The sequence below is a fragment of the Camelus ferus genome, chromosome 16, assembly GCF_009834535.1.
Source record: "Camelus ferus isolate YT-003-E chromosome 16, BCGSAC_Cfer_1.0, whole genome shotgun sequence".
Taxonomy (NCBI): domain Eukaryota; kingdom Metazoa; phylum Chordata; class Mammalia; order Artiodactyla; family Camelidae; genus Camelus; species Camelus ferus.
This window is the reverse complement of record NC_045711.1, coordinates 12567951-12588757: the sequence shown is the minus strand read 5'-3', so window position 1 is coordinate 12588757 and position 20807 is coordinate 12567951. Positions and strand designations below refer to the sequence as shown.

General features: G+C 46.1%; 1 protein-coding gene across 1 annotated transcript; it reads left to right on the top strand.

The window, feature by feature from the left end:
• Positions 1 to 3631: 3631 nt before the first annotated feature.
• Positions 3632 to 20754, top strand: CTC1 (CST telomere replication complex component 1). The gene is given in 24 exon segments (XM_032498754.1): positions 3632 to 3746; positions 6064 to 6227; positions 8670 to 8907; positions 9068 to 9276; positions 9621 to 9765; positions 12741 to 13025; positions 13126 to 13254; positions 13832 to 14064; positions 14190 to 14367; positions 14470 to 14511; positions 14513 to 14671; positions 15264 to 15390; positions 16004 to 16118; positions 16275 to 16602; positions 16680 to 16769; positions 17008 to 17201; positions 18016 to 18077; positions 18170 to 18344; positions 18649 to 18726; positions 19159 to 19303; positions 19395 to 19459; positions 19699 to 19864; positions 19979 to 20105; positions 20256 to 20754. Coding segments are annotated over 24 exon segments (3621 nt in total). The 5' UTR covers positions 3632 to 3713; the 3' UTR covers positions 20390 to 20754.
• The last annotated feature ends 53 nt before the right edge of the window (positions 20755 to 20807 follow it).

Here is a 20807-nt window from a genome sequence, read left to right as displayed (position 1 = left end):
TTCTCCCCGCAGAGGGTTTGTCCCACGAATCTCTCTTGAGTTAACGTTTGTGAAGATACACTCGGTTCCATGTCCCCTCTTCTCTTGTCCCTGTGCAAACTGTGACGGAGACATACTTTGAATGCAGGAAACGGAACCAGGACTCAAGTTTCCTCCCCCTGCTCCCTTGGCTTGCTTTCTTTCACTTTTGTCTTTTCTGAATGAGCTGATTTGTTTAATTCTTAGAAGAGTGGGAGGCATATATTTTTAACTCCCATATTCTGGCTAGTTACAGTAACAATAATAATGATTGGAAGCATTTATTAGGCACCCATTAAAGCACTTCACATAATCTCGGTCGATCTTCACAAAATCCTTATTTGACAGATTTGGAAGCTGAGGCATATTGCAGTGATTCATTCCTTAGTTTCGTAATGCAAACACTTATCACTTTCTACCTATGTACTTGTTTTTTGCACATTTTTAAAACCCTCATAATACATACCTGTATGATTGTATTAGTCAGGATCCTTTCAGAAAACAGATGGTACACTCAAAAAGGTGTAATCAATAAGAATTTAGTAGTCTACTTAAAGAGACATGGGCTGGATTAAGGGAACCAGCAAAATACTGTGAGCCGCCCAGAGCCTGGCAAGAGCAGAAAGTGGTTACCACCTCCAGGCTCAAAGGGACAAAGGGAGGAATGGTGTTATTAGCTGGGAGAGAAGTGGAGTCATGAGGGAAGGGCATTCAACAGGACAAAGGAAGCCACTGCCACAAGCACAGTGTTGAGGGAGAAATGGAATAAACACAGGATTCTCTTTCCTCCTATCCTGTGTCCCGTACCAAATGTCTGTCTCCCGTTAGCTAAACCTAACCAGAAGCCTGAGGGCAAGTATGCTGGAGTAGTGTACCAGGGCAAACACAGTACCCAGCCCAATGGTCTTTATTTATTTTTTTTAAACTGAATTATAGTTGATTTACAGTGTTGTATTAGTTTCTGGTATACAGCATAATGATTCAGTTATATGTATGTATGTGTATATATATTCTTTTTCATTATAGGTTATTACAAGTTATTGAATATATTTCCCTCTGCTATACAGTAGGACCTTGTTTCTTATCTATTTTATATATAGTAGTGTGTATCTGCTAATCCCAAACTACCAATTTATCCCTCCTCCACTTTCTCCTTTGGTAACTGTAAGTTTGTTTTCTATGTCTATGAGTTTCTGTCTGTCTTGTAAATAAGTTAATTTGTGTAATTTTTTTAGATTCCACATATAAGTGATATATGATATTTGTCATTCTCTCTCAAACTTACTTTATTTAGTGTGATAATCTGTAGGTCCATCCATGTTGCTGTAAATGGCATTATTGCATTCTTTTTCATGGCTAAGTAGTATTCCCTTGTATATATATAGTATATATATACTATATATACCACATCGTCTTTATCCAGTCATCTGTTTATGGACATTTAGTTTGCTCCTTGGTTATTGTAAGTAACGATGCTATGAACATTGGAGTGCATGTATCTTTTTGAATTGAAGTTTTCTCCAGATATATGCCCAGGAGTAGGATTGCTGGATCATATGATAAGCCTACTTTTAGTTTTTAAAGGAATCTCAATACTGTTTCCTATAGTCAGCCTAATGGTCTTTTTAAAAGAGTGAGGCAACACAGGAACGTTCAGAGGAAAAAGTGAAAATTTTTATCCTCATTCTTCCTATTCCCATTCCATTCTCCCCAGTACAGGGCCAAGACTAGGATAAGGCAAGTACAACAATTAGGATGCTACATTTAATAAATTTTAGATGCCTCACTTGCCTCACCCTAATTCCAACCCTGCCCCAGACATAACAGTTATTATCTGTTTGGTAGGTAAGATTCCAGACTGTACTCTCTGGCTCACTTCTGACAGAGGCCATTTGTTGATTCTTGGCATCTGACTACTCCTGGGCTTCTTTCCCTCCAAGCACTCCTGGCTCCATCTCATACCTGCTTCCAGCTCCTTAAGGGAGCCTTAGTCTGCTCAGCTCTATCTTTCTGGTCCTGGCTCCTCTACATTTTAGCACTCTATAACACTTCAGTTTTCACGTTCATATAGTGACTTTTAGATTAATCACTTTGGCCCTGATCTTTCTCCTGACTTTCGTCACTTACTCCAGCTGCCCCCTGAACAAGCACAGCCTATTCAAAATCACTGGATCTGAGACAGCTCCCAATCGTCCGTACTTCCCTCCCTCTGTGACAGAACTTGTGGCCCTCTCATTTGGCCCTACACGCTGCCACCAGATTAAGCTGTGAATCTGACATTTAGTCACACCAGGTGGTGGTGGGTCCAGTTCAACTTTCTCTGATCACTGGAGCCTAAACTCAACTCTCCCTCCTACAAACTATCAAAAGTAAATCCCAGGACACAGGGCACATCTTCATGGACTTGGTAAATGGAGGGGGGGGGGTCTTCTAGAGTTGAGAAATATTGAATGTAAAAGGAATCATTAGGTTTGGGAGTTTGACTAGGCTCAGACTGGTGTTCTAATAAGGGAGCCAGTGTGACTGGAGTGGAATGAGAGAGGTTTCAGCTTCTCTGGGGGATCTCTTGTTTGCTGTTGCTTTGGTGAAAAGGGAAGGAACACATCTCTGATGTAATAATGGGAAATGATTGCAAACAAAGATTTGCCTTATAAATAAATTGGCACCACAGTACTTAACTAGCTCCTGTAAGGAACAGAGACCTTGCATCAAGTGAAGTTGAATTAGGGATATCATAACTTGTAGAATTAGTCTTGATTTTCCTATTATGACTCGAGCATTCTTATTATCTAAAATGTTTATCCTTATTATATTATAATCCATGTTTATTCTATCTTGCTCCAAAAATGATTTGAGGCTGCTATAAATGTACTAAATGTACAATGGCCTTAAATGCTCCTCTTTCACTTTATCTCTTTAATTTCCACTCCTTCCCTCAAGCCTCATCAACTTCTTGCATTTGTTCCCACCACCGGGCCTCTGTATTTGTTGTTTCACCTGTCCATTCTTTCTCTTTGATTCCCATCATATGTGTCCTTCATCTCTTTCAATTCTAGCCTAGCCTAGAACAGTGCCTGACACATAGTTGCATGAATTCTGTGCACTCACTGCCTATTAAGCCATGGATTGATTGGCTGCTTGACTAAATTAGGAAGAGCAAAGGCTTTCATTAGTAGATCCATAAATATATATCAGGTTCTTATTTAACGACAAGCACTGTTCTAGGCATCAAAGTACAAAGAAAAATAGGATAGGACAAAGCGTCTAGGTATTCACAGTCAAGTAGGGGACACAGATAATTACAGCGTTGAGTTAAGGCCATAACCCAAGTATGAAGGATGTGCTTTGGCTGCATTCAGGAGGAAAAGCTTCTCTCTGCTTGGCAGGATCAGGAAGATGGAAAGATGGTTAGGAGTTACCAGCCAGGCCGGCTGTGTTTGAGCTCCTGAGGCCCCCGCCCCCCCCCCCCCCCCCCCCCCCCCCCGGTCTCAGAGATGCCAGACAGGATGTACTAGATAAGGGGTTTGGAGTGCCAGTCGCGGGGACAGAGGTGGGAGTGGAGGAAGGAGGTCTAAACATACTGAATGGGGTGGGGGGAGTTAGAGGTGGAGCCAGGGCGGCCCGCCGGTGACGTCAGCGACCCGCGCTCCCCCGAGCTCTCGGCGCGCTTTCCAGGGGCGGAGTCTCCGTGCGTCATGGCTGCCTCCCGTGCTGAGGCTCTTGCCACAGTGAGTGCTGTTCTCCGTCCCTCCTCCTTTTTTTCTTGTCTGTCTCAGATTTTCTTCTCCTGTAACGTCCACCTTGCCTCTTTGCCTCCCTGACTTTGCAGGCCGCGCCCGGGCGAGAGGGGAGCTGTGAGGCTGTCTGTCCCACCCTTCTCACTGGTTCTGCTAATATATTTTTTCCATCATGCCTGTGGCGCCGGCTGTAAGCCTTAAACACGTCTTCATCCGCTTTGTAGGCTTCAAGCCCAATGGGAAGCCAGGAGCAAACTAATGGCGAACTGTGGGGCTGTGGGTTCCTGGGGGAGATCGGTGACGCAGGTGTAACATATAATCGGGAAAAGCTTCTGAGACCCGAAGTGCGTGCAGGAGTTAGCAAGGGGTGGGGGGAGGGGGGAGAAAGCGCTAAAAGAAGCTTCAAGGTGGAGGCAAAAACATGTTCAAAGGCAAGAGATAGAGCAAGTGTCTTTGAAAAACTCAAAAAGTTCAGTTGGTCGATGGTGGAGGGGTCAGAGCTGACAGTCTGGCAAATGTTGCTACGCAGTGGCTTCAACCTGAGGATTATTGGGAATTAGTGAAGAGTTTTAAGCGGAAGAGTAATTCAATGAGATTTGTTGTCATTTCCAGAAGTAACATTACAGAGAGGAGACAGAGGGTATGAGTTTGAAAGCTGTGGTTGAAACGTAGTGAGAGATGATTGTGACCCCGACCATGGCAGCAATGTTGACGTTCAGCAATGAGGACAGGACAGAGTAGAAACATTAAGGAGATAGAATCTAAACTAAGTAAGCTCCCCAGGTTAATACTGATACAGGCTGAAGTTTGAGGACACTATACACTTTCTCCTCAGCCTTGTCCACTGGATGGCTTTAATAGCCAGCAATAAATGCTGATTTTTCCTAAATCTCTACTTAAGCTGAGATCTCTCTCCTGAGCTCTAGTTGTATCCATCTGCTTTGCAGAGTCTCCACCTGGCCAACCTACAGGCACCACACATGCCAAACACTGAGCTTTTCACAGAAACCCTCTTGCAGTGTTCACCAACTTAGCAAATAGCACCCTCAACCAAGTAGTTCTACCCTGAAATGTGAATGACTTTTTAAACCTCTTCCTATCTGTACACAAGACCCAAGTTCAATACACACTCTGGCACCAACTTCCACCCCAGCTCCCTTTACCCTGGGATTGCATTGGAGGAACAGGGATAGAACTGTAATGGTTTAAAATTATTACTGGGTATCAAGAAGGATAAAGGTCCTACCCCTAAGTATTGTTGAACTGTTGGAATTTTAAAATAAAGCTACATAGCACAGGGAGTAGGCCAAACTGGTCCTCTTCCCTAGAATTATCTATATAGAGAAGCAACTATGTGCTTAGAATCTGCACATATACAAAGATGGTTCATGTCCTCCTTAGGAAGCCCACGTCCTAGCTACAGAGACAGAACAGGAAACAATTCCAGTGGGACTGTATCTTATATATATTTAGCTTACAGGAACTCAGATGTATACACTTCACTAAAAAAAGAGGGAGGATGATTAAAAATTATACTCTGCCTATGTCATTTTTATGTAATGTCTATTATTAGGCACATTTACTTTACACTTCCAAATACATATTACTATATTGTATTATGTACTGTTCTTTATGAGCAATGTAAAGGATTCTTTTTAAAGAGTGATTTTGGCCAGTCTTGTTTTTCAAATTGCTGGTTTTGGACTCAGACCCCATATAAGATGGTATACCATTGTATCTGGTGATCATTGCTCTTTTTTTTTTTTCCCCCAATTTGGTTGGAGTTTGCCATTTAAATTTATTTCACACAGTATAAGCATTATGTCCTTCATAATGAGTTTTAAATTGTCTCTTAGCTATTCCAGATTGAACCACTTTCTAAAACTACTTTATGTTTACTGAATGGGAAAACATTGATGGTTGCTGTTTACATTTCCCTGTTTCTTTCCCAGTAACAAAATTTTAATTCTTCAACACTGCTCTTAATAGAGGTGTGTGCAAGGTACTGTGGGAGCGCCAGTAAGGGAGCAGCATTCTGCCTGAGATGGTCAGAGAAGGGTTCACAGGATATATTTATTCTGAGTGCTTTAAGGGTTGGTACAGATTTGTTAAAGAAAGAGACAAGGCCAAAGCTGGATGGCCAGTTGTCTAAGTTGATTGGCTGGCTGGACTAAGACTTCTGAGGTTTCTTCAAGCTCTAAACTTTATTTAAGTTACCTCTTTAAAAAATATTCCTTTATTCTTCCCCAAATCTCCGTGGTGGGCAGGATGATCAGGAAGGTGTTTGAACTGGCTTCACTTTCCTCAGGAACAAGCCTGGCTTGAGGCTGCCCAGGCTTTCATCCAAGAGACCCTGTGTGCGCCTGCCAAGGAGCGTGATGTCCAGTTGACTGAGTTGGTAATCGACTGTGTGAAGACTGTCTGCTTGTCTCAGGGAAGGAACCAGGGTTTTACACTACCTCTCAGCTACAGGTAAGGAGAGGTGGGGCTCAGGGGAAAGTTAAATTTGGGATTGAAAACAAAGGGCCTATAGTTTAAAAGGGGGGAAGTGAGATGAGTGAGGGGAAACTTGCTAAGAGGAGAAAGAGGTGGTCTAAACAAAACCCACTTCTGCCCGTCTTTCCTGTTCTCCATCGAGCTGCTTTCTTTTTCCTATAGATCTCCTTAATTGGCTCAAGTCAAGTTTAGAGACAAGGAGGGAGAAGGTGAGAAGACAGAAAGAAAATCTGGAAAAATAACTCAAAGTGGAGGGGAGAGGCTGATATTATTTCATTTTGTGAATTAGGAAACTAAGATACAGACAGTGACTTCTCCAAGTGCATCTGAGTTTGAGGTCTTCTGAAAGTGTTTTTGTTTATTTTTCACACGACACTACCATTTCCTAAACTGTTCTAGGCAGTGTTAATAAAGTACTACAAGTAAAGGTTTTCATGACCAAGTAAGTTTGAGAGACTTTGGATATGATAACCTTCTCTAGCAGAGTCATGGGGCTTGTTAACATGTTAAATAAAGTCTGTGAAGAGTCCTGCAGAAAGAAACCTGTTTACCTTCTCGTAGAAGTAACCACTATGTGGAATATGTGGTGTATCATTCTTGTGAATAGCTTTATGTTTTTTTCTATACAAACATCTATCCCTAAGCAATATATAGTAGTTTTGCAGATCCTTAGACTTTGTATAAATGGTACCATACCTCATATAGTGTCTGCAGTTTGCTTTTCGTGCTTCTGAGATTTATTCACATTGATAATTCTAGCTCATTTATTTGAACTACTCTATGGTATTCTATTATATGAGTATACATATCACTTTATCCTTTAAAGAATAAAAAAGGTAGAAATCTGTTCAGCTTTGTTTAATTTGTTATTTCCCAATAATAATGGAAAATTGAAAAGAATAATTGAAAAGTGAAAAGTTAGTAACTTTTAGGAAACTTGGAACCTTTTTATGTTTCTTGTTATTCTTCAAGATAAATATAAAATTGATAACACAATGTTTTAGAAGTGAAGTGTCCATAAAGATGGTGGTGAGGATAAAGTAGAAATTATTTGACAGATATAAATATTTTATTCATTCATTCTTCCATTTCCCTTCATTGAATGCCTGCTGTGTGCCAGGCACCATGGTGGGCCTTGACAGCTGGAGGGCAATGACCAGTGTAAAAGATTTGAGGTTATCACTTTCAGGTTCTGGACCCAGACCCTGAAGAGTCTGAGAAAAGTGACCCCTGTCCTTACTGTTTTCTGTTTTGTTGGTGCCTGGGGTAAATGAACAGTTTTCTCCAGTTGCTTTTTCCTGGGCTTTTGGGGAAGTAGGGAAAGACAGAAAGAACATGGACTTTTGTGTGAGACACACCTGGCTTTGCCAGCTACACCACCATGTACCTGAACCTCTCTGAATTTCCTCATTGGTGGTGTTTACATGTTTCTTTTTTAGTGATGATTCCATGCAGTATTGAGCATGAATGGACCCAATATAGTATGTGCATGGCAGGCACTCAATGCAGGTTAGTTTCAGTCTTTGCTTTCTATCTGCTCTGAAACCATCGTGAAAGAATGAAGCAGATGCAGAAGGGGAGTGGGCCATCAGAATGGCATTCCTGATTTTAATACTCATACGTGGATTATGTTCATGAGTACAACAAGGGGGATAAATTGTGATGGTTCATAACCTTATCTTGCTTCTTTTCCACTGAAAAAATCATGGGAATGTAAGTAAGTGGAATAATGGCATTACAAAAATGCAAATATATCACAGCTTTGATTAGTTAACTGTCACATCACAGTGTCTGTGATATACCCCACAATTGTTAGTGACTCAGCAGTGTTATAGCACTTTGCTTAAGAGTGGCTGATCTCAAGCATCTCTTGAGATTTGGGAACTCTTGAGCCAACTCCCACCTCAGTCTCGGATTCCCAGCCCGTCTCTAGTAATGTAATGTTCTAGCCTAGGGAGGAAGCCTGGCTGGGGCCAGTGAGGTGGAGGCATTAGCAGATGCCTTAGTGCCCCCATGGGAATTCTCTGTGGAGCTAAAAGCTGAGATGCTGTCAGAGGAGCACTTTGTTGTCTCTGAAAGCTTCTCCCCACAAGCTCATCTCCTCAGGCCCCTCTGACACTCCTACTTCATTTCTCTGGGTCCTCTCTATGGCACTGTCTTTTGTTCAAGATACCATTCAGCACAGACCTTCTTCCTGCCTTCCCTAGGTACTACCCTGACTTTGGACCCAGACCTTGTCCCTATTTTCTTGGACCCTCATTCCCAACTTTTTCCTTGTTAATCAATCAGACTTCTCTCTTAGTCCATGTCCCCATTGACCTTTCCTTGGGATCTTGGGGGATTTGTTGGGGTTGAGGATAAACTTCTAGGCCTTACAGAACCTGGCTTTACAGAACCTCTGTTCCCTTCACTCTGCAGCTTTGTCTCAGTAAAGGACCTCAGGACCCAACAGCATCTCCCGTGCTGCAGTCACTTGTCCTGGAGCAGCACTGCATACCAGGATTGGGCCCAGGAAGCTGGACCACGTGGAGTCCTCCTACCCCAGGAGCAGCTGTTACTTGTAGGGACACTGACAGACCGATCAGGGGACTTGGAACATGAGTGCAGGAATGGAAGCCTCTACATAAGAGATAACACTGGTACCCTGGGCTGTGAGGTGAGTAGGAAGAGGGCCTATTCCCTGAGTAAGATGCCTCGGATCCTAATAAGAATGGTGTCTGGGGAGCAAGGCAGTTAAGTCCCTGAGGGAGCAAAGATGGAATGGGGCGGATTGGATCTGAGGGTCCTGATTAACCCTTGCCCTTGGTCTTTTCTAGCTCATAGATCTGGACCTTTCTTGGTTGGGCCACCTCTTCCTGTTCCCCAGTTGGAGTTACCTCCCTCCTACAATAAAGTCCTCCGGAGAAGGGCACTTGGAGCTCTGGGGTGCTCCGGTGCCAGTGTTTCCCTTGACCATCAGTCCTGGCCCTCTCACTCCCATTCCTGTTCTCTACCCAGAGACTGCTTCTCGCCTGCTCAGGCACAGGTGATTCTTCCATCTAGGGGAGGACAGAGCACCGTGATACTGGGAGGATGGTGGTGGGTCAGTGGAAGAAGGGAAAGAAAGGTATTGAGAGTAATAGAGATGGAATATTTCCAAACGAGGGGAACGAGGGGGCCTCTCAGAAAGTTAAGAGCAGGATTCTTTGAGAGAAATGTGCCTTATCTGAGGGCAAGTAGAGTTTGAAGGAGGTTTTTAGAATAACAGCTTTGGGTTGGGAAATTTTACATCAGTGTCGCTACTAGATTATAGTGGAAGAGAAGGCATTTGTAGAGAAAAAGAAGAGAAATAAAAATGACTTCTTTCTCTCTTCCCTCTACCTTTTTTAGAAGCAAGTGCAGAGATGTGCAGCCAAACCTTGCTGGGACGCTGGTTCGATTGAGCGCTCTGGTGAAAAGTCAAAAGAGAGCCTACTTCGTCCTGTCTCTCGGTGGCTCGTCCCCAGCTGGCAGCCATGTGTCTGTCATTGTGCAGGTGAGGATTAGGGTCAACTCAGGGGTGTGGAGATGTGGAAGGGGTGTACGAACTCTTAATAGGAAAGATAACACCATAGGAGGACCCGTGTAGGAAAGGAGGGCAATTGGGGAGACCTGTTTCTGGCACAGTGCTGTTGAGGGAAGAGGCCAGGTGACAGCCTCCCTGTGTGCAGGAGGAAGGAAGTAGACGTCCCTACTGTGCAGTTCATTCGAGTAGACAACTTTCGTATTGTGTGTCCCATTTTGAAAAACTGCCAGCGTCATTTGTTTTTCCCCTGCATTAGAAGAATGACCAAGGAAAGTGTTTATCTTAACACCATTAAAACATAGAATACATGTACTTAAAAAAAAAAACAAACCTGGTACTCGTTGAGTCTTTTTACATCAACTGGTAGGATTTTAAAGTCATTCGTTTTTACACTGATTATTGTTCGGTGACTTATACAAAATTATCTGCATAGTGTTTTAGAAGCATTTAAAACAAAAGATGAAAAGGCTCTCAGACGTGCATAGCAAAAAAGGAAACTATGAAATTTATTAGCACTATAACAATTCTTACCTGTGTCTATGTGTGTCATGAGCTGGAATAACAGTGATTAGAATGTAAAGAAACTAAAAATGCTTAGAAATCACCCAAATGTCCCATCTTGTTTTTTCTTCCTGGGTTAAATTGGAGCTTATGTATATTGTTTACATTAGAATGTTTTAAGTCATCTGGAGCATTTAAAAATTATGTGCATGGTAGGGTTGACTCATTCATGTTCTATGTCAAGGGAGAAGTCTCTGAAATGCACTTGAATTCCTACAGGGCAGCTAAAGTAGTGAAAGCCTTTTGGGTAGTTTATAATCTTATCGTAATTTCTATATCGTTTTGATTCATAAAATAAGTAGAATAATACAAAGCAGTGTGTAAGTTCCAAGATGGTACAGTTGTAACTGCTATAGCAGGTTAGCTAGAATTTATTATGTGGACAGAAGCCTTATGAGGGAGTTCAGACTTGATCTGGTTCTTGAAGGATGGATAGGATTTGAATGACTGGAAGAGAAGGAAAGGTATCTGGGACTAGAGATTCACCTGTCCCAGGATTCAGCCTTTACTGAGTATGTGCTATATGCCAGGCACTTTGGTCAGTTCAGAGGCACAAAACTGAATAAGATAATGGCTCTTGTCCTGCAGAAGCTCTCAACCAGTTGAGTGAGTCAGTAATTACTGTTCAGGATCATAGTGCTGTGGTAGATAAAAGTATGTGCTCAAGGCACTGTGAGGGTGCAGAGGTGGGCTTTGGAATAAGCTTGGTCAGGGGAGGAGAGATCTTGCTATGTTTATAGGCTGTGGAAGAGACACATTGGAGACGTACTGTCACCTTAGATGACCCCAGTGAATCTCTTCTGTGATAGAGGAGTGTGGTCATCTCTTGAAAGACTGGACTCTGAAAAGAGGAGTAAAGGTTCAGGGTAACTGCTGTGCTAGGCGTTGAGGATGAGAGGTCACTAAGCAGTGCCAGAGGCCCAGTTGAAGTTTAGCATCAATGTTTGGCCCTGGGGCGTCACAGAGTGTCTTCTAAGGCAAGAATCCTTCCTCAGTAGGGTTTTTGCATTAGGAGAAGAGTTGAGAAAACAGGGCTGTGATGCAGTAGACTCGAGGTGAAGGGTGGGTAAAAAATGGCAGGATTTAGGGGATAGGTGTTTAGAGACTAGCATTTGGATGGAGGAAGGGAAGGACCTCAATGTCTGAATAAAGGAGAAGCAACTGCAATATTGGGAGGTCCTAGTGAGAGGTTAGAGAAAGTCTAGTGAGCGTAGGGGGAGCAGGGGGGAACAGAAGCACCAGTGTTCATTCATTCATGTGTTCGGTCAGACCATTATTAACTGGTTTTAGAATAGAAATGGGAATCTGTGAAGCTGAGCCCAGGGACTATGAAGTTCAAGCATCCTGAATCTCGGTGTGTTTTGAAGCCCCTAAGAAGGGCAGCAGCGCTCTGTTACCCGTTAGAGGAGCATGCGGTAGGAGATTGTTACATTTACTAACAGTGCCATCCATGTAGCTTTTTCCCTTCTGCTTAAATTTCTTCAACAACCACCCTTCTCCAGTCCATATGATATCCTCTGCTGTTAGTTATTTATTTTTATTTTCCCACTTGGATGTTTCTTATTTTCTGACACATTAAAAGTCTTTCGGCATGTTATTTCTGGGTTTTTCCCCCCGACATCTTGGCTTTTCCATCTGGTCTCCTGCAACTCCCAAGAACGTTCCCCCTCCATCCTGGCCAAGGTTTTCACTCCCTTGCTTATTCTGAGTTCTGAATAGTTCTGTGTGGTTGCCTCCTGCTTAAATCACCCTTCTGTCTCCTCTCCACTTCAGCAAACCAGAGATGGCTTTCAGGACCCTGGCAAGTTCCACTTCTTTCACTCGGCGTTCCTGATCATTCTAACCCATCCCAACCATCTCTTTCTTTCTCTAAAACCTTCCCAAATGTGTATTGTTTTTGCCACTTGTTTATATGTGTCTCCATGTTATTACTTGGGTTTGTGTCTGTGTTTCCCAGTGGTTTGAAATAAGTTGGAGTAGAGAGAACTGTCTATTATATTTCCCTTAACTGGATACGTACCTAATGGTGTACTTATTGATTAAATAAGTGAAAGTTGTTTGTATGTTATGGAGTAGGATGGGGAAATGCAAAAAGGGCAAAATTTTCTGAATGTAATATTTATATATTTTGGAGGAAGTTTTAGGGATGCTTTGTATCTTGGGGGAGGGATTAGGAAACATTTGCCATCTCCTATGAGAGGGGAGAGATCCTGAAAATTCTATGGCTTAAGACTTAATTGGCAAACAAGGAAGATGAAGAGTCAAGGAAAGGCTCTTGAGGAGCAGGTCCCTGAGGTCACATCATGATGGGCAGGGGCTCTGGCAGAGGGGCAGCATCATGGGGGCATCTCACGTGTCATGTTTCCCGCCTCCGCACAAGCCAGGTCCCTGCCCAGCTGGTGTGGCATCGAGCCCTTTGGCCTGGTAGGGCCTATGTGCTGACAGAGCTGCGAGTGTCCAAGCTCCGTGGTCACCGTTACTGGATTTGGATGACCGGTCCCTCCTCCCAGCTGTTGCCGTTGAAACCAGAATGTGTTCAAGAGCTGGAACTGGAGCTGGATGGGCCCCTCTTAGAGGCTGACCCCTCACCACCACCCATACCATGCAACCCCCAAGACAAGAAGGGTCCAGAAGGTCTTGTTCGGGACTCCAGACTCTTATCATACACGGTGAGCATAAGGGAGAGATCCTTGAGCTGAAGGAGCAAGGAAATGTGGGTTCTTCAAAGAGGAGGAATAGGGATCAACTGGCCCTTTGATTTCTTTGCAGGGAACAATCACTGACGTGCTGAATCGTCCTGCGGGCCTCTATGAGCTGGACGGGCAGCTGGGGCTCTGCCTTGCCTACCAGCATCTCCATGGCCTCAGGCGAGTAGTGCGACCAGGTGTCCGTCTGGAGGTATGTGAGGGGTCACATCTGGTGACAAAAAGAGACCCTTTTAGTAGCTTCACTTAACCTTTGTGGTCTGGCCTTTTTTTGCAGCAGGTTGATACCTCTACAGCAGAATTATAAAAATAATAAATGTGTGTTGGAGTAGGGTGGTGCTTTTGTTAGGAATGATTTGGATGAGAGTTCAGATCAGAAAGGAGTAGAGACTGGTGCTCTAGGGAGGAGCAGTTGGGTCCAGAGCATCTCCTTTCCAGAGGACCTTAACCGGAGGAGGAGCTGCAGGAACTGAAGCACAGGTTTAGAGCCAGGACCGTTTCAGGCAGCCTGATGAACAGCCAAGGCCACACTGGCCAGGAGTCCCCTGGCCTCCACAAAGACTGAGTGGAGCTCCTGGGAGATGAAGCCTTTACTGCAGGGTAGTGGGTTGTGATGGAAGGTGAAACATAGAGGCTGGAGGGAAATAACCTGTAAAGGAGAAATTATATTTCTCCTGGAACCCAGGCAGTGGAAAACTGCATTTAACTCTGCCTGGGGTCATTGAGCTGGGGGCTTCACCTTTGCTTTTTCACTTTTTCTGCCTCCCCAGCTCCAGGATGTTCACCTCCTGCAGTCAGTGGGCGGAGGGACAGGAAGGCCTGTGCTGGCCTCCTGCCTCCGTGGCGCCGTTCTGCTTCGGGGCTTCTCTCGTCAGATGCCTGAGACTCAGTCTTCCCACCGAGCCCAGGGGGCCTCCCTGTATGAGCAGCTGGTGTGGGAACATCAGTTAGGACTTCCCCTCTACCTGTGGGCCACCAGGGCCCTGGAGGAGCTGGCCAGCAAGTGAGGAGGACGAGGGTCTGTGCTGTGGGGGTGGTGGGAGTGGGACACTTCCTCAGTAAGGGAAGCCGGATTCTGGAAGAGACAGGGTCTTTGGGGAAGTGACTCAGCTGTTTTCCCTGGCCAAGGCTGTGTCCCCACATGCTGAGACACCACCAGTTCCTACAGCATTCCTCTCCCGGGAGCCCCAGCCTGGGACTACAGATCCTTGCCCCTACCTTGGAGGTTCTCATTCCACCCTGCTGCCCTAGTCGGAATCCACAAAACGAGATCCTTGAAGAGCCACATCACTGTCCACTCCAGAAGGTAGGAGGATGTGGCAGGAAAGAGGGCAGCAGAGGTAATGCCCTGGGGGGACACCCAGGGCACAGGGGATGTGTAACCTGATCTCTCTTCTCTCTCTGACAGTATGCTCGGCTGCAGACCCCCTGCTCTTTCCCTACTCTGGCCTGCCCTGAAAAAGGAAGGGGAGTGCAGGGCCTGGGACTCCTTTGACCCTAAGACCCTTCTGCCCCTCCCAGAGGCTTCTCATCTGCCCAGCTGCGAACTCAATCAGCGCCTGGCCTGGTCCTGGCTCTGTCTGCTGCCCTCTGCCTTCCACCCAGCCCCGGTAAGTGGGGCTCCAACAGGGCTCAGGGGGCTTTTTTTGTTCCATTTTCACTGTCACTACCATAGTCCTTTCTTGTCATTTTGACAGCACTAACCTTCTAACTAGACCACTCCATCTATTCTTGGCCCCTTCCAATCCATTATCCCTGCAGCAACTAGAAAGGGATCAGGTGAAATGTTCAGTTGGATTACAAAATTCTTAATTTCAATCCTTCTCTTGCACCAAGTAGAAAATAAACTCCAAGCAGCCATCAAAAATAAATTAAATCAATCAATCAATTAATCATTCCATCCTTCTCTTATTTCTCCCAGTGCATATAAAACCAGAACTCCTTATTGTGTCCTATGAGGGCTTACATGGTTTCCTGCCTCTAACCTCCATTTGTATACTTTCTCTCCAGCTAGTAAATGTGTGGATGCACGTGTGTTTTTTTTCACATCTGTCTTTCTCACTTGAATATAAATTCTTTGAGGTCAGAGACCATGTTTTTTTGGTTCAATTTGTAACTAACAGTTAACACAGTGCCTGGCATGTAGATGATCAGTATATTTGTTTAATAAAACTTGACGCCTCTGCCTTCATCTCCTTGCAGGTTCTACTTGGTGTTCTGGCACCTTCTTCTCGTAAAGGTTGTCTGAAACTTCAGGACCAAAGTGGTTCCCTCTTATGCCTCCTCCTGGCCGACCCCTCGCAACCCCTCACTGACCCCAGGCTCATAGGTTTGGAGTTCAGAGGTTGAGGGAAGATGGTGGTGGGGTAGAGGTTCCCAGGATGGAGGGGCTTGGGAGATAGCGCCTGCTGGGATTTCCTAGAGATGCTGGAGTGAGTCAGCAAGTTTGGGGAGAGGTTTAGGAGGCCAGTATTGGTAGGCAGTGAAAAGGAGCAAGGGGTTCCCTAGCCAGAACTACAATTCCCAACATTAAGTTCTCCCTCTGTAGCTCCTAAAATGCACCAGGGTGACAACTTCCATTTCTTACATTCTTAGTTTGGAAGAGTCATGGTCGTATTTGGGCTCATTGAGGTTTGGAGGCAAGGGAAACCCTGGAGAGGAAAGTTTCTCAGATCTAGGAACAGGCATTTTAGGGATTTATGAGAAAGTAGAATCAAGGCCTCTCAGCACAGGAAGCCAGAGGCAGGACTAGACATGCAGATAGAATGGTTTCTCCCTTGGAGTATTGCTCCTTCAAGGTGGGAGTCAGGCCTGGGCCTTCACATTGTGTTAGGGGAGCAGCTCTGGCCTGTGTTGGACAGTAAGACCTGCAGGGTGGTCTGCTTCACTGCCCTTCCCACAATCCTCTCCTCTTGCCAAAATAGAAAACTTTCTTCCTCCAGGCTGCCTGGTGCGGGCAGAGAGGTTCCAGTTGGTCATAGAAAGGACTGTCAGAAGCAACTTCCCTTCCTGGAAGGAGCTGAGCATGACAGGCTTCATCCAGAAACAGCAGGCCAGGTTGGTCCTCAGGGAGGTGGCTGTGCTTTTAGTCTCTGAGGGCGAGGGCAAGGGCAAGGGCAAGGGCAAGGGCCCGGTGCAGGTGGTGGAACACTGGTGCCCATGGCACCCAATGCGTGCGTCACTAAGAAACCTATTCCTTGTCTCTCCCAACAGAGTCTATGTCCAGTTCTTTCTGGCCGATGCCCTGATCCTGTCTGTGCCCAGACCTTTCTTTCACTCAGCCAGCTCCTCAACACCTCCTCAGACAGAGCCCTCCCTCCCAGAGGGTCCCCACGGAGGACATAGCCGGCTGTTCTTGCTATCCCACAAGGAGGCACTGATGAAGAGGAACTTTTGTGTCCCCCCAAGAGCCAGTTCGGAGGTGCCCAAGCCTACCCTCAGTTTCCATGTTTCAGGGAACTGGCTTAGGGGCACTCAGAGGAAGGAGGGAACTGGGTGGGGCCCACCAGAGCCCATGGAAGATGAAAACGTGGATCAGAAGGTAAACTGGGACCTGGGACCAAGAACCTGAGCTCCTGTGCCCTGGCTCCTGTCTAAGGACCTTGCTCTCCCCATCAGGTTCTCCTCATCTTCCTTGGCTCCTCAGTCCGCTGGTTTGAGTTCTTGCATCCAGGGCAAGTATACCGACTCGTGGCTCCTGGCCCTCTCGTGAGTGTCCTGTTTCACTATGCCCCTCCCCAGAAAGCTTTTTGTGGCTTGGGGTCTGGGGAGGAAGTTCTAGGCCTCCTAGAAGAAGGGTGGATCTAGGTCAAATAGAAGGTCTATCTGTGTGTACATCACTTCCTTCAGGCTCTAGAGAGAAAACAAAACTGGGTCATAGTATATTATGAACCTCTCTCTGGACCAGGACAGACTCAGAGACAATCGTCTTCCCATTTCCCAGCAGACACCAATGTTGTTGGAGGAGGGTGGCTCATCCTGCATATCGCAGCGTCCTCTGGAGCTGGCTGGCTGTGCGTCCTGCCTCACTGTCCAGGATGAGTGGCGCCTGGAACTGGAGAGCCCCCAGGACATCCCAGAGGTGCTGGGTATTAACAGGGCACTGCCTGAAACCTCGTTGACTGACCTGCTCAGTGGCAAGTAAATGTCCACCAGCGTCTCCAGCTAGTTTCACTGCTCTCTCTCCCTCTGGCGTGGTTGGGTTGGATGAAGAGTCCATGCTCTGCTACAGTGGGTGTTCCTTAAATGTGATTTAGCTCCTAGAGGAATGATGTCAGTGTCAGATGGAAATTGTGTTTCATACCTGATTTTTCCCAGCATGTTACTGTTTTGAAATGATTGTAATCAGGCTTTCTCACAATTCAGGAAAAGCCTTAGCAATAAAAGGAATTGAAACCTAAAAAAACCCATAAGGACAAAAGCTGAAAATCTATAGAGAAGGGCCTTCCTTTATTGCAAGAAATGGCTGACTTATGGCTTCAGGAACAACTATATTTTCCTCATATAAACTTTTCCAGGGAGGCTGCAGTGCAGATGAAGACACTGCAGAGATACTTCCCCCCGTGTAAGCAAACAAACACCGTACTAGGTTATATGTGTAATTTTTAAGAAACTGGTTTCTTTTAGAAGTGGAAGTTTTCAAGGACCTATGATTTGAAGGGGAGGGCATGGGCCCCAGCATATAACGCTGTGAATGATGGACTGACTGGGATTCTAGGTATAAATGTAAGTGGAGATTTACCTTTCCTGAGTACTTCTTGGGATACAAAGTCATGTAGATTTTGAGTGATCCGCTACTATCCTGTTTTTCCCATAAGACCTGTTACTTTTAGTGTGTGTTTTGACACAATGCAAGGCTTTCCAGGACCTTACAGACAATTTTCCAGCAGATACTTTAACTCCTTACTGCCCTTGGATCTGACTTCATTTTCACTGTATTTCTCTGACCTTCTAGCTCCACAGATTCCTTAGTGTCTTTCTCAGCTGAGATTTTGTCACATCTCCGGATGATGCCTGGTAATGACACCTTTGGGGGAAGGTGTGAAGGAGAGTGGTGGGACCTTGTGGTCCTGAAAGATACCACTGACCCCTCCCCTTCCCTTCTGTAGGGAGCACTGGGGCCATCAAGCGGTGTGTGAAGCTCACCGTAGCTCTGGAGACTGCTGACTGTGAATTCCCTCTGCACTTGGACATATATATTGAGGACCCACACTTGCCTCCCCCACTAGGACTTCTTCCAGGAGCCCGAGTCTACTTTAGCCAGCTAGAGAAAAGGGTTTCCAGGTAAAGATCTGTGTGGCTGGCCTCGCCTCCTCTCTGTACTGATGTGGTTCTCTTGAAGGCTCGCCCCTACATGTGCTGCAGTGACACCTCTTTGGTTTTACATTTGATATGTTTCTCTGGTGTTTATGCCCTCTATCCTCACGAGATGTTCCAGACCAACCCTTCCCTTACTCTTCTCTCTGCTCTGGTAGAGCCACGGTCAGGGTGTGTCCCTTAGGGGGAGTAGCCTGGCCTGTGAGATGGTCCCAGCTCCTCCCTCAGGTGAACTTCTTTCTCCTCATCACTCTTCCTCTTCTGCTTGCAGATCCCACAATGTTTACTGTTGCTTCCGGTCGTCTACTTATGTGCAGGTCCTGAGTTTTCCCCCAGATACCACAATCAGGTCAGTGACCCAGGCCCTAATCCCCAAATGTCATGGCCTCACCTCTGCATCCCACACATATTCGTGGCTCTGCAATTTTTGCCATAACTGCAGTCTTCTCCAATCCTAGCAAAACGTGTTGAGTCAGAAGGGTTTCCTCTGCTTTAAATAAAAAATGTCCAGTACCTATCATTTTACCCAGAAAGATTTATGTTCTGGGGTCTTCAAGGGTTTTCAGTGCAAAGTACAGATATCTTTCTTGGCTAACATCTTAGTCATTCAAGCCTGAGAAATAATTAATGATGATTGAGATCAGGAATCAAAATGTGGGACCACGGGGCTTCCAGGAGAGCACACAAGCCACTACTGTCCCCATCCCTACACCTGCTGAGGCCTTCCAGACACGCCCTGCTTCCAGAACCCTGTTGGCTGTTTCTTGACCTCTTTCTTTAGTGCTCCCCTGCCCCACATCTACCTGGCTGAACTTCTGCAAGGTCGCCGGGCCCCGTTCCGGGCCACTGCTTCTTGCCATGTGGTTTCTGTCTTCAGCCTTCAGCTCTCCTGGGTGTGCGCTCATTGTACCAGCCTCTGCCCCCAGGTATGAGAGGGGTCAGGCTGAGCTGGGTGCAGGGTGCCAGAGGATTGTGATGTGATCAAGAGGATTTTCCCAGTTGCTTTCTCTATTTCAGGGAAGGTGTACTTGTCAGAGCCCCTCTTGCCCCACTCAGACGTCTATAAGCCAGGCCAGCATCAGGTGAGAGCAGAGCACAAGCCCATCGCGCCATTTACTTCCCTATCACCTGACTTTGTGTGTCTGCCATCTCTATGTTAGCATAATTCCTGGCTTGTGGCAGTTGCTTAATAAACATTTTTGAATGAATGAGGGTGAAGTGAGCTAACCACTGGAAAAGGTGGGGGGGAGTCATGTTGGGTCTGGGTGACTGGACACCTGGGTTTGCTGTGGGGGTTTCTAATTCCTACCCCCGCCCCCAGGCTCCTGGTGGAGGATGGGACTGCTGAAGCTGTGGTGACCTGTAGGAATCATCAAGTGGCAGCAGCACTAGGGCTGCGTCCTAGTGAGTGGACCTCCCTCCTAGAGTTTGTCCGAGGGCCAGGGAGAGTGGCCTTGCAATTTATAGGACCTGGAGCCCAACTTGAGGTGAGATGTGGCTGGGAGGGGTGAGGGGGCTCAGTTACCCAAATTCCTTGGGGGGGGTTGGTAGAGGGGGTTTAGAAGTTTGAGTTCTGATTAATCTTGAGTTTCCCTTTCTAGTCCTCAGCCAAGATGGATGAGCCCTTGACCCGTTTCCTCCAGACACTCTGTATCAGTTTCTCTGTCCTCCGCCCTATTGTGCTTTCTTTTGAGCTTAAGAGGAAACCCTCCAAGATAATCTCGTTAGGTAAGGGTGGAAGGGTGGGGGTGTAGAGGAGTCCCAGGAGGAAGAGGGATGAGGGATTGATAGGGGATTTCTGGAGCTGGGGAGGGGAATGGTGGTTGGGGACTAAAAACTACATGCATAGAACATGTGTTTCCTTTCTTCCCATCTCAGAACCTCCTCGGTTACAGCGATTCCAGTGTGGGGAGTTCCCTTTCCTAACTCGTGTGAATCCCAGGATCCAACTGTCGTGCCTCTCTATCCAGGAGCACCCCAGTGCCCTGAGGGCCTTAGATCCCTACTGCTAACCTGAGCTGCAGTGGCCTGAAAGTTCTTCCTACCCTGCTGGAAACCTTGAGGCCTGGGATCCAGCTCATCCCCCTTGTTGAGGCCCTTACCTTCTCTGTGATTGAACCAGGACCCGAGGTCCCTGGATTCACAGACTGCCACCCTGTTATTTCCCCAGTATTCTGATGCCCACCTTTCTTGAGGAAACTGTGGAAACAGGCAAATCATGGCACTGTTGCTATTTCCTCTAGTTGGTGTCAAGGCACCTGTACTCATAGGCGGCCCTGAGCACCTAGGTTCTGTCTTTGTGTCAGGGGCTTGCCCCTTGTGCTGGTTCTCCAGACAGACCCCTTGGTCTGTAATAAAGCTCTGTTGATGTTCCTTACTTGTGTTCATCTGGGTCCCAGGCCTCATGACCTCCTGGCAGCTGGCCCGTCG